The following is a 15,574-nucleotide window of genomic DNA, read 5'->3' on the forward strand; positions in this document are numbered from 1 at the left end:
AGAAATGAGGTGCATTGACAAAACTGTGTGAGGAAACTTGATCACTCTCTGTCCATTTTATATTTAGCTCTCACCATGCTATTCATTCCCCACTTTCATACTTTTTTTTCCCATTTGTAAGTGAATTTAGTGCTCAGTAAACAGAGGGACTGATAGCATTGGCTAAGGCCAGGCATAGGGCTAAGAGGCATTCTGCAATTTCCCCCATACAACTCTTCCATTATATCTCAATGTTGACCTGAACTATCAGTTCTTCTCCAGTCCTAGATCTCTCTTAAGCATACTATACACAGTCTCTCGTGCTAAATTGTGTGGTGGTGATGCACACAAAAGGGGATTGGAATGAGAGCATCAAACTCATTTTCCATTGTGACCTATTGTAAACTAGAATATGAATGTAAGCCACGGTCTCTGGAGTTGAAAACAAAGAGTTAAACTTTTCATACTTTAAAAGCACAATTGTAAATATGTTACAATAAGAGTAAAAGGACACAGTTGTAAATTACCTAGAATATAAGTATTCTAGTAAGCAGACATGTTTGTTTTTCTATATTTTACTGCAGTTGAGGATAAAATGTATCTTGTAGCAGTTGTAAACCTAGGAATTACTTCTTCCTTTTTGTGAATTTAGTGCACTTGAAAAGCACTGGATTGACAGCCCTGGAGACTGAAACCTTTTATCCACAGAAGAGGTACAGCACAGGCAGTAATAAAGGTTCCCCGCGTTGCCCCAGCAATATGCCTCAAACCTGACCTCTAGGGGTGAAAGAGAAGTTAATTCTCTGTGGCCCAGCTCAATCCTTGGTACCTCCACTGAGATTACCAATACGGTTGCCAGTTAGTACCAATAACGTTGGTCATTGTTATTGTGATACAGATACCTGCTCACTATGGACTGGACTGAGATTGTTTGGTGTAGCTGGGAGGTGGCACAGAGTAGCTACAGTGACCCTATACCTCCCACGGATTCCCCCTGTGCAGGGGGAAGTCCCAGCTAGCTGAATCAGCTGGGTTTATGACTCTTTTGTGCCAGTGGAGCAGCGCAAAGAGGCATACTGGCTCCTTCTGTACAGATGCAAATATACTGGATATTGTATACTGAGAATATTCTAACAATATGCTGCTTTTTTGGAGAAGCTTTGTAACAGTTTTCAGTCTGTGAGTTTTCAAATGGGCAGCACTACTCTTTAACATAAGTCGTTAAGAACCAAATAAGGGACGAGTAAAAATAGTGGATGAAGGATCTTTAAAAAGAGTTGGATAATTCCTTTTCAACCGAAAGTTTTCTGTAACCTCCTGTTCATGGTTCATCATTTTTCATGCCAGTAACTGACTGTAATAGAGTAGGAACAACAGTTGGTTTGGTTTTCCCTGAAATGATGATGTCCCTCACAATGAGATTAAGTTGCAAGTGTTCCTTTCACGCCTGCTTTAAATTCCTATTAGGCCACATACCACTAAGGCTGCTAAAAGAGGGGCTGTGCTGAAGCAGAAGGAATGGAAGGCACCATTTCAGGGCACCGACTCTGCCATGAGTACTGTGGCAAAGGCAACTCCATTTGAGCATCCTTAGGGTAGCATGACTTCTTTAGCTGCTCTTTCTGTATAGGGGAGGCAAGATTTTTGTTGTCATTTAAGCACAAAACTATGAATCAGGAAATGTGGGCTTTATTCCTGGCTTTGCCATAGACTTATTGTGTGACCTCCTTGAGCAAGTCACCTAATCTCTGTGCCTCAATTCTCCATCTGTAAAACAGGGATAATAGTACTCATGACTTCAAGGGATTCTTGTGAGCCTAAGTCCAGTAATGTTGGCAAGGTGCTCTGATACGATGGTCTGGAGATGAGTGCTAGAGAAATATGTATAAATAAAATAAAGATCACATCCTTCACCACCCCTCCCATCTAGTAATTAAGGCGCTCACATGCCAGTACAATCATAATGAGCATTGTGTAGCTACCTAGAGCCAGTAGTTCTGGCAGTGTATTGCACCTCTTCTGACAATCACTGCAAAAGAATCAGGATGGAGTGGAGCAATGGACTACTTTGCACCAGCAAGCAAAAGGAAGTTGCAGTGGGCATAAAGGCAGCACAGCAGCTGTATTCCTGGGAATTCTGGGAGGCTTTGTGCCTCTCTCCTCAATCTCACCAAGTACTGTACATCTACACATGCACAAACACACCCTGACATGAAGGACAGCTGTAAAGTCCAATAGAGCCATTGCCTATTTTTTCCTGCACAACTGTTCTGATGTAAAGAGGTGCAGTTATTCTCGTACATGCAAAGGTGTAAGTTTGTAAACAAGCATTTGCATGTATAAATGCAGTAGTAATTGCACATCCAAATAGGTGCTCATCCAATTTTATGCATGTAAAATCAGAGGCCTCTTTTTGTTAATTGTACCCAGAAGTCTTGACAGTGTTTTTGCATGAAACAAAACCCATATGCACATGTAGGTGTATGTTTGTATAGTAGGTAGTAATAGTTAATATTTTTGTCTCTGAAGAATTAGTGCTATATGCTAACTACTGTGGATTTTGACATTGTATTATAACAGAACTGAGCATTTTTTTTCTCTCTAATCAGAAACTATACTATTTTATAGTTTGACTGTGTTACAAACGTAGGTCGCAGTGTTGAAAAATGTAGGTCAGAATGAAAGAGTAGAAGGCAGAGTGCAAACGCCTCCACCTGGATCTTTAAGCTTATCCCTTTTCTGAAAGCAGTCAAAGAGGCTTACCTACCTGTTCAGGCAAGAGAAGCTTTTCCTTTTACTAAAATTAACAAAGGTATTCTTGCTGCTGGCTTAGTTGGTAGCACAGTGTGCTTCCACACTTGAGACCTGGGTTCAGGAGAGATCTTCTGACTCCTGCTTCTTTAGCTGGCGGTGTATTGGATCATTATGGAGGTGATACTTTCCCGTAAGGGGGAGGAGAAAGGTGCAGTTTGTGTTGCTAGCAGCTGGTTATAGAATGGCACTTTTGTTTCAGAAGATGCCGTTTCCTTGCTCCCAGTGATGGGGTAAGTATTGGTATAAGCAGCTGCTGCCACGAGGAAGTAAGTATTAACACTGTGTGGTGGCAGGGTGAAGGAACTGGTGTCCAACTGGAAAAGATTTGGTGAATACTTTGACTTCCGTCAGGCTGTCCTTCAATCAAAGCCACATCAAAGTGAAAAGCATTTTATTTTGGACAATGGGCGACAAGCTCAGACACTCCGGGCCCTCTGCTACAAAAACAAGTATTTGTGAGTCATTTTGACTAAAGGTTTGCTATAGACAGTTTTTTTTAATGTGGATTGTAGGGTATTACAAATGGTCCTGAATTAACCACTTATTCACTAAACACCAGAAACCACTGTTGTTGCTTGAGTACACGCCTATCAGTTGTAAACTGAAACATTCTTATATTATTCACTTAAATATTTAAATAGTTATTATATTTAATGTAAAATCTGTCATTTTAACATATTTCAATGCTCAAAAAAAAACCACAGAGAAAATCCTCTAGCATACTTAGTGTACATATTGCTGAGAAACAGGTAATTGTGTATGAATATTTGATTTTAACCCTTGGTGTATCTTAGAAAAATAGTAGATTTTCAGACACCATGTAAATCTAAATTACAGTGAACTTGACAAATAATAATGTTCCTTCAATGCTTTTGGTACATATGTGAACCAACACTAATTAAAATATTAAATTGTACATATCTGATCTTTTTTTATTCAGAAATGGCTCACAAACTACAGGCCAAATCCTGAAGTCCTTGCTAGGTATTTATTCATTACTCACACTGGGAAAACTTTCATAGGTACTCAGCAACCTTAAGGATTTGGCTGTTAGTCTTCACTGACAGCTTTGATGGAGGAAACTGAACAATTCTTTCAGGTTTTGGCCTATATATATATATATATATTTCTTTATATATATAAAACACAAAGCAAGAGTAGCCACCTGTGGGAAACTGAGGGTAGCAATTGAATGGACTGGGTTGCTCTTGGGGATGACAGTCAGGCTGCACAGTGATTTAGAGAAGGGGAAGTGTTGGCCAAGAACACTATGGGTCAAAACTCCATTCTTATAAAATGAGTTATGATATCTTTTATGACTTTGAAGAACTGAAGGATTTTTCAAAATATATGATCTGAAAGATCCACATACATAGTAAGTTTTATACTCACTTTATCTGACTGGATCCTTCAGAAGGGTGGAAGGACTAAGTCTATGTCTATACTGCGCTCTCATGAGGACTATAGGAGGTGTGAATTGCAGAGCACACCAAAGATTTGTCCTCTAACTGCCCTGTGTGGATGCTGCAGACATGAACTAAAAGGTATCTAGTTCACATTAAGGTAGTTCTCTTTCTAACAGGGTTACATTACAGTGTAGTTAGAGTGCAACTCTTTGGCATGCTTTGTCATTCACACCCCACAGTCCACACTGTGGTACTGTGTAGACAAGCCCTGAGTTTACCCTGCCAGTATTTGAATCTGTTTTAACATACTAGATAATGTGTATATGTACCACTGCCTTCTACTGGATGGAATATCAAACTTATTCAGATATGTATGTCAGGTTTCAGAGTAACAGCCGTGTTAGTCTGTATTCGCAAAAAGAAAAGGAGTACTTGTGGCACCTTAGAGACTAACCAATTTATTTGAGCATAAGCTTTCGTGAGCTACAGCTCACTTCATCGGATGCAAGGCACTGCATTTAGCCGTATGGAGTGGAAATCTATCAACTGCATGAAAAAACTTGATGCATCCGATGAAGTGAGCTGTAGCTCATGAAACCTTATGCTCAAATAAATTGGTTAGTCTCTAAGGTGCCACAAGTACTCCTTTTCTTTTTGAGATATGTATGTGATTGTTTGTCTCTGTTGACTGCAGCCCATCAAGGGTATGAACCCCAATGCTAATATAGCTAATGGAGAGTCTCCTATAGCTAAGAAACACTGTAAGTTAGCACCATCTTGTAGGTTTCCCATTGTGGGTTTATGTCTGATCTTTGTTGTCTGTTGACATTGTAAGCTGCAAAAGGTATGGACTGTGCCTTGCTTTGTGTCCTATATGTCACTGAGCCCATTGTTTTGGTGCTTAAGAAATAATAAATAATAATAATTAATGACCCACATTGTGGGGACCTTGGGTTTTTTTATTAGAAGGTTCAGAGTTCAATTGCTATTAATGACCAAAAGTTCATACACACTGTGCAAAATACCTGAAAATGTTAAAGTTATGGAATCATTACAATTGGCATCTGATGGTTGGTTCTGAAATCTTCATTCTCCCGTATCTGAGGTTTACTGCTTTGCCTGGCCTGGGAGTATATAATGTACTGTCTAATGAAAATGTGTATCACTGCATCCTGCTGATTAAAACTGGCCCACAGGGGACATATAAGTCCTATTACTGCAACAAGTACTGAAATGTGTGGAATATGATGACTGTATAGTATGTGTAGCCACAGAATTATTACGATGTGGTTATTTCAAACTATTAAGACATTTGCTAGGGAGAATTACTGGGACTTTGTAATGGCAATATTACTTATTGTGTTCCCTTCTTCAGGTCATTTCCTAGTTTCAGGGAACTTTGAAATGAGGAAATAGAAAAAGTTTATGCACTGTTGAAATATCACAAGTTGCTATTTGTTGAATAACCTTTATACTGTCTCTAAGAATTGATTGGGTCTTTTTGTAGAGAGTGGAACCCTTTTCTGGAAGTCTTATCCAAAAATAGGAACTTTGGGTCTTTCTACCTTTTTAATTTCAGGCTGCCTATTTTCAAGTGTCACCCCACCTCTTTGCTTATGGTAGCTTTGAATTATAGACTTTCACTGTAGTCCTCTGAGATTGCAGTGTCACTTTTAGTGGCCTGTAGGAATGAACAAAACTTAGGCATAAACTTCCTCTTCCCATTTACCTCCCCAGCAGATAAGAGTATATGATCTATGAAGTTCTTAGTTCCAAACAGGCACAAGTGTCCATAGTTTGCTTCTGAAGCCAGGTCACTCTCATGGAAAGTCATTGTGCTATCCATTGAGCTAGCAGGCCAGCCCAAGCTGTGATGTACGAATTGATATATAGGAGTGTTCTTTCACTACCAATAATAATGAAGGAAAAAACACACAAATATAACTTTTCCTCAGAGTCACTGCACGTTTCATAACTGAATATAATTCAGTTGAAAAAGTTAGAAGTTATTCTCTATTCTTTTTTGGATTTATAAATGGGAGTAATAAATAGAAATTTGGGAATGATTTTACCTCCTTTTTAAGGCTTTGGTGAGACCAATACTGAAATATTGCATCCACTTGTGGTGTTCATGCCTTAAAAAGGAAATTGAAAAATGGAGGGGGTGCAGAAAAGAGCCACAAAATTGATTCAAGGACTGAAGAAAATACTTTACAGTGAGAGACTTAAAGAGCTCAATCTGTTTCACTTATGAAATAGAAGATTGAAAGGTGACTTGAGAACAGTGTATAAGTACCTTCATGGGGAGGAAATACAGGGTACTAAAGGACTCTTTAATCTAATGCAGAAAGGCATAACGAGAATCAGTGACTGGAAGCTGAAGCCAGACAAACTCAGATTAGAAATTAGACATACACTTTGAACAGTGAGAATGATTAATCACTGGAGCAGACTATCAGGGAAATGGTGGATTCTTCATCTTTTGAGGTCTTCATATCAAGTTGGGATGCCTTTCTGGAAGAGATGCTTTAGTCAAACAAGTTATTGGCTCAATACAGGAGGAATTGGATGAAATTGAATGGCCTGTGATATACAGGAGGTCAGACGATGATTTTATGGTCCCTTCTGGCCTTAAACTCTATGAATCTATTGAGTTGTTGCCTACCAATAGTTACTGAGGCTGAAAATGTCAAATATATGGTATAAAACTGATGTTTCTTAGAATTTGATTGTATTTCATGTTTATAATATTGATGCTGGTGCCTAATTTTGAAACAAGTAGACAGCTATGGATTAGCCTGCCAATGTCCATATAAAGTCTGTTGCTGGGGTCTTAGGCTTTGTCTGTACTGGAACTTTGTTGGCAAAACTTTTGTCTTTCAAGGGTGTTAAAAAAACACGCCCGAATGACAAAAGTTTTACCGACGAAAAGCACCGGTGTGAACAGCGCTTTGTTGGCAGGAGTGCTCTCTTGCTGACAAAGCTCCTGCCGCTCGTTGGGGGTAGAAGTTTTTTGTTGGCAGGAGAACTCGCTCATGCTGACAAACAGCAGCTACACTGCGCGCCTTTTAGTGGCATGGCTATAGTGGCACAGCTGTGTCGCTAAAAGGTGGGTAGTGTAGACAGAGCCTTAGAAGCATTGCTATTGTAAGTCTTGTCTTTTCTTTATTCTCTGATACTGTAGCATATTTTAAAAATAAAATAAAATAAATCCAATAAAAGATTGGTTTGGTACAGATCTAACCAACAGCTATTAAATATTAATGATACCTTTCAGAAGACACTTTTTTTTATTCTAAAAAAGCAAATATCTTTATGTTTTATAGGTATCTGGCCTTCTGAAGAGGTGCTAGCTTACTACTGCCTCAAGCAAAATCAAATGTTCAGGTACACAGAATTGAACATAAAAGATGCTTTCCAATCTGTTAGTTTTATTGTATCTACATGGTAAAGATTGCTATGATTTAAATCTTAAGATTAAATTTAAAGAGTTCAAGGTGAAAGCATGTTGCTCTTAACAAAGAATTTTGAGCTGCCTTTGGGTATTAATATTGCACAGCAAGCTTTTTGCTATATGTCAAAGACTTTTGATTTCCACTCAAGGCGTTTTATTCCACTTTGATTTTTGGGAAACAAAAGTGAAGCTTCGATCGATCATTACTGATTGTGAAGGTCAGGAAAAGTAAAAGACACTCTTTAAACTGATTTCTGTTGGGAAAGCAAGAAAAGTATTATCTGATAAAGTACATCATATTCATATTATATAGTGATGCACGTGTACCCCATTTTTGAGTCATTCTGCATTTTATGTATTTATTTTTTCCCATATTTATATAACATGCCTATCAAACACTTGCTAGCCACTCTTACAGTAACAAAAAATAAATCAAGCCCTAAATTCTTTCCACTCTTCTGGGGACAAAGAGGGCCCTGTGCTCAGTGGAATCCCTGCAGTTCCATTGTAGAGGAGCAATGGTGTAGGGTTTGGGTTGTAGGTGGAGTCCATCTGCGCACAAGCTCCCAACACAGTTGTGAACAACTGTTCTTTGTGGGTCAGGTGGAGACAGGCAGGAGCAAAGCTAATGGATTTACTACTGCTTATATTCACCAGTCATTGACCCTGGCCTTCATAAGGCAGTCCAAGACCTGAAGAGGTTATTTCAGCTTTGATACCACAGTAGTAGCAACAGAGCTTCTCCACTCTGTCCCCCAGCCTGGCATAAAGGCTTCCTCTGTCACTTGCCCCAGAGGGTCACTTTCCACCAATGCCTGGTTCAGGCAGCTACTTGTCCCCCAGGTTGCCTGTTACTGATCCATGCTGCACACAAGGTACTGCTGTGGGCGTGCACTGTGGATCACTGTATTCCATTTTTTAAAAAGCTGTCTCTACCAAAGTCCCTACAAAAGTCTGGGTGTAGTACTCAGAGCTGCTGAGCAATCAAAACTTCCATTAAAGCCAATGGCAGTTCCACCTAGTCACCTCTTGTCAGGATCAGACCTACTGTGCAGTAAACTCAGAGTTGATAGGTTTTCCATATAGGTTTTAATTTAAATTTTATAAAAATCACCAAATCTATATTTACTTGACTGGTTCCAAAAGAGCTGTTAATCCTCAGCATGCATGTTTGAATAAATTCTCTTATATATATACATACACACACACATATAATATGCATTTACATTATTGGTTCAATAATACCCTTTTTTTAAAATTCATTGGGGACATGCTGAATTGTGATTGCTGTAAAGGATAATAACTATTAAATGCAAAATGTGGATTGTACATTTTTTCATTAATCACTACCCGTTAAAAACCCTAAACCTAAAGAAAAAAGTGTGAGAAAATAATCTTATAAGATTAAAATAAAATTAAAAACATTCTTGTAAGATTTCTATAAAATGAAATACATGAAATACAAATAAATTCAGAGTCTAAGCTGCAGACCGTCTCTATTTTTAATTTTCCTTTTTATGTTTAGGCATTGTTTGGGCTCCCAAGTATGTTTATATTTTATAGAGTGACATTTACATCACTTCCATAAAACCAGTGGTCTTTATGCAAGTGAAGTGTGTAAGGTCTAAGGTAAACAAATCCATCCCATTCCCAGATTGGATTTCAGTGTGTGGGATGCAGCAGAGAGATCTATGTGGCCTGGACTAATGGACACAGTCCCTAAAAATCACTTGTAGTGTCTGTTGGGAAATTATTTTTCCCCACCAAAAATTGAATTAAAACAAATCTATTTTTGTTGCTTTCATCAAAAAATTTCAGGGTTTTCATTTTTTCAAAAAAAAATATCCATTTAATTGAAAAGCCATTTTCTGTCAAAAAATGTTTCAGTGGAAAATTTTCTACCAGCTATAATCACTTGCCGTAGGTGTAATTGGAAATCCCATGATCCCACCCTCAATGCTGCCCTATATGCTGGCCTAGGTGATGTGAGCGCACAGTCACCTCTGCCCCCCTCGCCAGCATGCCATCGGTTTGGAGACAGCGCTAATGTGAACATTCTATTGATGGCTCCCCCCATGCAGCTCCCATCATGCAGGTTCTCCACACTAATGTATATTTCATCCATATATATAGCACATGTGTTATTATTATTGGTAATGCTGGTGCACAATAGGCTAATTTAAGAAAAGCGTGTCACAGCAGATACTGAGCCTTAATTCTGAGTTCTCTTGCTTTTCTGGGTTCAGATTAGGCTCTTGACATTACCTCACCTTAATTTTCAGTGGTTTAACTGTACATTGTTCCAGTGTTGTTTCTAAGAGTATTGTTTGTATAGCACTTGCAATTTAAGTGCTACTTGAGAAATCTAAATACTTCACATTTAAGGTATGTGGCTTGTTTTAAAATTTGTTGTATTTTTTTTCAAAATATAAAGAATTTTCTCGATATGTCTATGTATAGATATAAATAATATTAATTTCCCCATTTACTTGTCTAACTGTTTTTGAAAGAATGAATGTGGATTAACAATGTTATCCTTTCCTAACAATTATCTTTCGCTACTCTAGCTAGTTTAGTTCTAAAAGACAGCGCCATTGACAAGGGGAAAAAAGGGAACCTTCTCAGATTTTTCAGCTCAGCGGTGGTAATGTTGCACTGAACACTAATGAGGGAACCCCTACTGATTTGCCTGCTTTGTGACTTTTCTATTTCATAATTATTTTTAAAACGCAAACGACATGAGGTAGCCTAGTCGTGTCTCTACAACTTCCTGGTAGCTCAGTTCGTACTGCAGATGGCAATTTGTTCTTGTAACATATATGTCTCTCTGACCATTTTCATCTAATTTGTCTGGGTTCTACCATTTCCTTTCTCTCTTTCAGGGACCTTGCTGTGTGTGAGCTAGGGGGTGGCATGACATGCTTGGCTGGGCTCATGGTAGGTCTTTTCTCAATTCCAATCCCATTCAGAGGGAAGAACAAAAGAAAAAATGTTCCAGTGCCTCCAACTGCTGGGTCAGAGAACTGTCAACAGCATCAGCTGCAGTCAAGCTGCAGAGTCTTGAGAGACCTTCTAGATTGACTTGCTTTCGTATCCTATTGATTTTATGGTTGCCTCGATGAGCAGAAACATTTTACCTCAGTGTAGTCAATATCTCTTGTTGTGACATTCCAGGCCGTGTACGGTCTGTCTTTCATTGCCATAGATGAAGCATTTTTTTTTCCAGAGTATAGTCCCATTTGCTAAGATACAGGAATAGCCTGGCGAATCACAGTTGGAGCACCATGATATAGCTGCTAATGTTTTGCCTGCATTATTACACCAACAAACATGATCCAGAGCTCTCAGTAATTAGATTCTTTTGAATTAGATTGGCCATTCAGGAGCGTCGTTCACCATTCTCTGGGTTCTGAGTCATGTATTCAGGAGATATTATGTAGCAGTGCAGTGCATTAGACAAGTTTTTATGTCTCTACAAATAAAAGCATATTGTTACACTGATTGGCATTTGACAAACCTGTCGCTCTTATACAATGTGTCGAGGTTACAGCCCAATGTGCGAGCATGTCAAAGCTCACAAAAAAATTACCCTTACAAAGCCATCTGCCTGCAATGCAAAGTTATATGAAGGGCATCAGGCAGTCAGACAGAAGCAAGCTGAAAGGCAGAGTGACAGCCTTGTATGATGGCTCTACTAGATAAACAGAAGCCCGCAAATGAAAGCCTCTCAGAATACCATCATCCGCTGTCACAATGCAATTACGGAACAGAATGATAGCAAGATAGAGGCTCCCGCAAATGGAATGATAAAAGTATTGACTGATTTGATTGAATGATTAAAATAATGCAGACATAAAATGAAAAAAGATTGAAGATTGTTACAGAGAAATAGGTGAGGAAGCATGATACTGAAGGCTTGTCACTCCTGTCTTCACTTCCACACAGACAAGCATATTTGCTCATTGTTTGCTGTGCTCTTTTTTTCAGGTTGCTATTTCTGCAGATGTCAAAGAAGTTCTGTTAACTGATGGAAATGAAAAGGCCATCAAAAGTATCCTTATTCAGATAGAAAACTGGTTTGTTGTGCTCATTCCTTTTTACTGGCTGAGTAACAATTGATATAAAGAAAGACAGCATGGGGTATATTAAAAAAAAAGTCTCCACCATGAGTAATTAAAAACCAGAAAGATATAACATTTCTTGAATGAAACTAAAATTTTCCCTATAATAAATTCCACACTTTCTTCTTGGATTAAAAAAAAAGTACATGTTGGTAGAGAGAAAGCAGCAAGTACAGTGATATATATTTGTCTAATGGTTAAGTGTTCAGAGAATCCATTTTTTAATGTTCCATGTTATCGAAAGTACAGCAGTAAACCAAATAATTAACTCCCTCTCAACATTTATTCTTTTTGCTAGATTTTTTGTACCGAACATGCTTTCATATATTAACCGTTTACAATATGTCCAATATAGATATATTTTCATAGTATTCACAGTATATACTATTACATGCACAGTACCATTGTTACAACTAACTTATAACTACCTGTACATTATCCACATACTCTATTTAATCAATTATCAGTTTGGCATTATTTATCTTAATGTAAGCTTATAAAACCACTCTCCTCTATGTACTATTTTATTATATTTCTTATGTTATATTAGAATAAATCATTATTATGCCAAACTAATATGTACACAGAATTCAGAAAATTGAACTGTCCTTTGGCTAAGTGAGAGAGAAAGTGAGCATGATTTGTGGCCACATTATATGTCTACAGTAGTACAAGAACTGATGTATATAGTGAATATTAATATCTGTTAGAAACTGAGAGGATAAAGTGGAAGGTATCTCTGTGCTTTTTTTCCTTGGTGATCTTTAAATTTGCTTTTGCAGGAAGAATAGTTGTTCAATTTTTGGCCACTGCAATGTCACAATTATTTAGATTTATGATTTGTATGTATGTGAACACTAGCATAATGAGTACTTATTTTTTCATTAAGTTAAACTCTGTTGTGGATTATTTAAAAAAATGAAATTTGCAATTTTGTAAGGTTGTTAAAATGGGAGACATGGCAGTGCAAGAATATTAGCCAGCAGCCTTTAGAAACACTTACGTTCTCAGAGGTAACTCAGCCAGCTATAATTGCCTAAAATACTTCAACAATTTCATGGAGAATAACAGCCAATCACAAATCATTTCCTTTACAACTTGAAAAATGCTCCATAAAAATGCCCCTTTTCTCAAAAATGGAGGGTTTTAGTTATGAATCCTAGATTGTTTCTAAATTCTAAATGTTTACATTAGTGATCTGATGCCGGGCAATTGCAGTGTCCTGTGTTGTTTCATGTAACTGTATTATATCACATTTCTAGCCATGTGTCATTGTGCAAATAAAAAATATGAGGGGGAAAAAGGTTTTCAAAACCAACATAGCAAAATAAGTTGATGTTTGACAAAAGTATGGCTAGTTAACAAAAAAAAAAAACCTTATACCATGAAGAGTTTCAGTTTAGTTTTAGTAATAATCACCTCTGCAAATATCTCATTTAACAGATCCTGTAAGTACATCTGAACTTTTACGAAATTGTTGAAGTCTTCTGCATCAAGGGTATGAACTGATATGTGCTAAAACATTCACTCATTGCATTGAATTAAATGATCACAGTGTTTTTTGTTCCTCAAAAGGATAACAGTTAATATCACCTAATTAAGGAAGTTAAGTGCCCACACTTTTTCTTGGAAATACCTTATATTTTCTAAAATCCTACAAGACGTCTTAAAGTCTGTACTGACTCTGTTAGCCTTTCAGAGAAGTGCTTGCTGAAAGCTTCTAAAAAGTTCCCCCCCCCCACCCCCCGCCCCATTTAAACAGTTGGTACTCTGGAGCTCAGCGTTCAAAGTGCTCCTATTGTACTGCATTTTACAATGTCTTTAATATAGCAGGGTGCCAAAGTGAAGCAGATTTAAAACTTTACAGTGTAGGTGGAATGTGCTCTTGAAAGAGTGCGTAATAAAATGTATGTTGAATGTTATGTATTTTAATGGACTTCACTGGTAGTTTTATGTTCTGTCGTATGGTAATTTTATTTTTGCATTCTTTGCTATAGTAACTAACTATAAAACAATTATAGACAAAATTCTGATCTGTTACGTCCATGCCACCCCCACTGAAATCAGGGGATTTCTATTGGAGTAACTGAGAACAAAATCTAGCCCCAAATGTCCAAAATTACCAAAAGTAATGATTTATTTCTCATAACTTTTATGATAGTTTTGGTATATTTTAGTAATTATTGTACCAAATTATATTAACATTGCTAAATTATTGTTTCCTTTTCTGGATTCTGCTCTTCAGGAATGGTTAATGTCTAGTATTTTGCTTTATTATTGAGGTATTATTGATTAAAATAACCTTATTTTAAAAATTACTGTTTACATCTTCCCTTTAAATTTCTTAGGAATTTTAAATTACATGGCAGTCATACTATAATATCCAAAAATTACTTTCCAAAAAGTAAAAGTGGTTGTCAACAAAAAGAAAAAAAAATCACTGTCAGAAACCAGGAAATCACCAAGCAAGCCTGCTAATTATTCCTAATGGGCAAGATGAGCACATTAAGAAACAAATGAATACATCAGTGAAATGTAATTGAAAATCGACCTGGCAATAGTGCATTGCATCTGAGTATCTGCCTTTGTATTATCATCATCATCATAATTATTGTTGTTGTTGTTATTGCAATTCAGTGAGCGTAACTAACTGCCTTGCTTTGTGTATTCTTAAGCTTTTGAGGATCTGATTTTTCTTTTAATTTTTGACACCATTCATATTATTTTCCAAACTGTTACATGTCTGTTTTTGGCTGGTAGATGAGGAATTCACTCCGTATATTGTGAATGTTTATATTAGCATAGTATATTCATATGTTATTAGACTATTACGTGACTAACTTCCTTAAAATTAAACAAAGGTGTTGGTCTGTCACTCTTCACCATACATGTACATTTGAAGTATTATCCACTTTTATATAAAAATATATTTAAAGTGATAAATGAGCTTATGACATGAGGTGCTGAGAATTTTTAAAATCCTAAATGATCCTCTGACATATACAATTAACTCATTTAAAAGGTTTCATCCATTGTGCTTATCACAGGTAGCTCTAAATTGTGTAATAGATCATAACACAGGGGTGGCCAACCTGAGCCTGAGAAGGAGCCAGAATTTACCAATGTACGTTGCCAAAGAGCCACAGTAATACGTCAGCAGCCCCCCGATCAGCTCCCCCGGCTCCCAGCACATCCCACCCACCGACAGCCCTGCCAGTCAGCGCCTCCCCCTCCCTCCCCACACCTCCCGATCAGCTGTTTCCTGGTGTGCAGGAGGCTTTGGGGGGGAGGAGCGAGAGCACGGCAGGCTCAGGGGAGGGGGTGGGAAGGAGTGGAGTGGGGGCAGGACCTATGGCAGAGCCGGGGTTGAGCAGTGAGCACCCCCTGGCACACTGGAAAGTTGGCGCCTGTAGCTACAGCCCCAGAGTTGGTGCCTATATAAGGAGCCGCATATTAACTTCTGTAGAGCTGCATGTGGAGCCAGAGGTTGGCCACCCCTGTCATAACATATAATTATATGGAGAACGTGGGTACAACCTGGTAATGTAAAGACAGATTTCCTTGCTTTTGTCAGCTTCAGTCAGAACTTTATCCTTAATTTAGTATGAGTGTAGTTGTCTAATTAAAGCTCCTTTTTAATTCTATAAATAAAGATAATATAAAAAGAGAAAGGATTAGATCTTTCAAGGGAAAGTTAAAGAGGGACCTGAACTGGGTCATCAGATCTAAGCCCCTTTTTAAACTTTGGGGTGATATTGATCTCAATCTGTATTTTGCAGCTTGGGCCATATCTCTATGAT

General features: G+C 37.8%; 1 protein-coding gene across 1 annotated transcript in view; it reads left to right on the top strand.

Annotated features, from left to right (window-relative positions):
• CAMKMT (calmodulin-lysine N-methyltransferase) overlaps positions 1 to 15,574 on the top strand; it is a 333,428-nt gene that overhangs the window by 264,433 nt on the left and 53,421 nt on the right. The window contains exons 4-6 of the mRNA XM_074949369.1: positions 7,526 to 7,586; positions 10,536 to 10,590; positions 11,641 to 11,704. Coding sequence (XP_074805470.1) covers positions 7,526 to 7,586; positions 10,536 to 10,590; positions 11,641 to 11,704 — 180 coding nt within the window. The remainder of the gene's footprint in view (positions 1 to 7,525; positions 7,587 to 10,535; positions 10,591 to 11,640; positions 11,705 to 15,574) is intronic.

Source organism: Natator depressus, chromosome 3, assembly GCF_965152275.1.
Source record: "Natator depressus isolate rNatDep1 chromosome 3, rNatDep2.hap1, whole genome shotgun sequence".
In the NCBI taxonomy this organism is placed as follows: Eukaryota; Metazoa; Chordata; order Testudines; family Cheloniidae; genus Natator; species Natator depressus.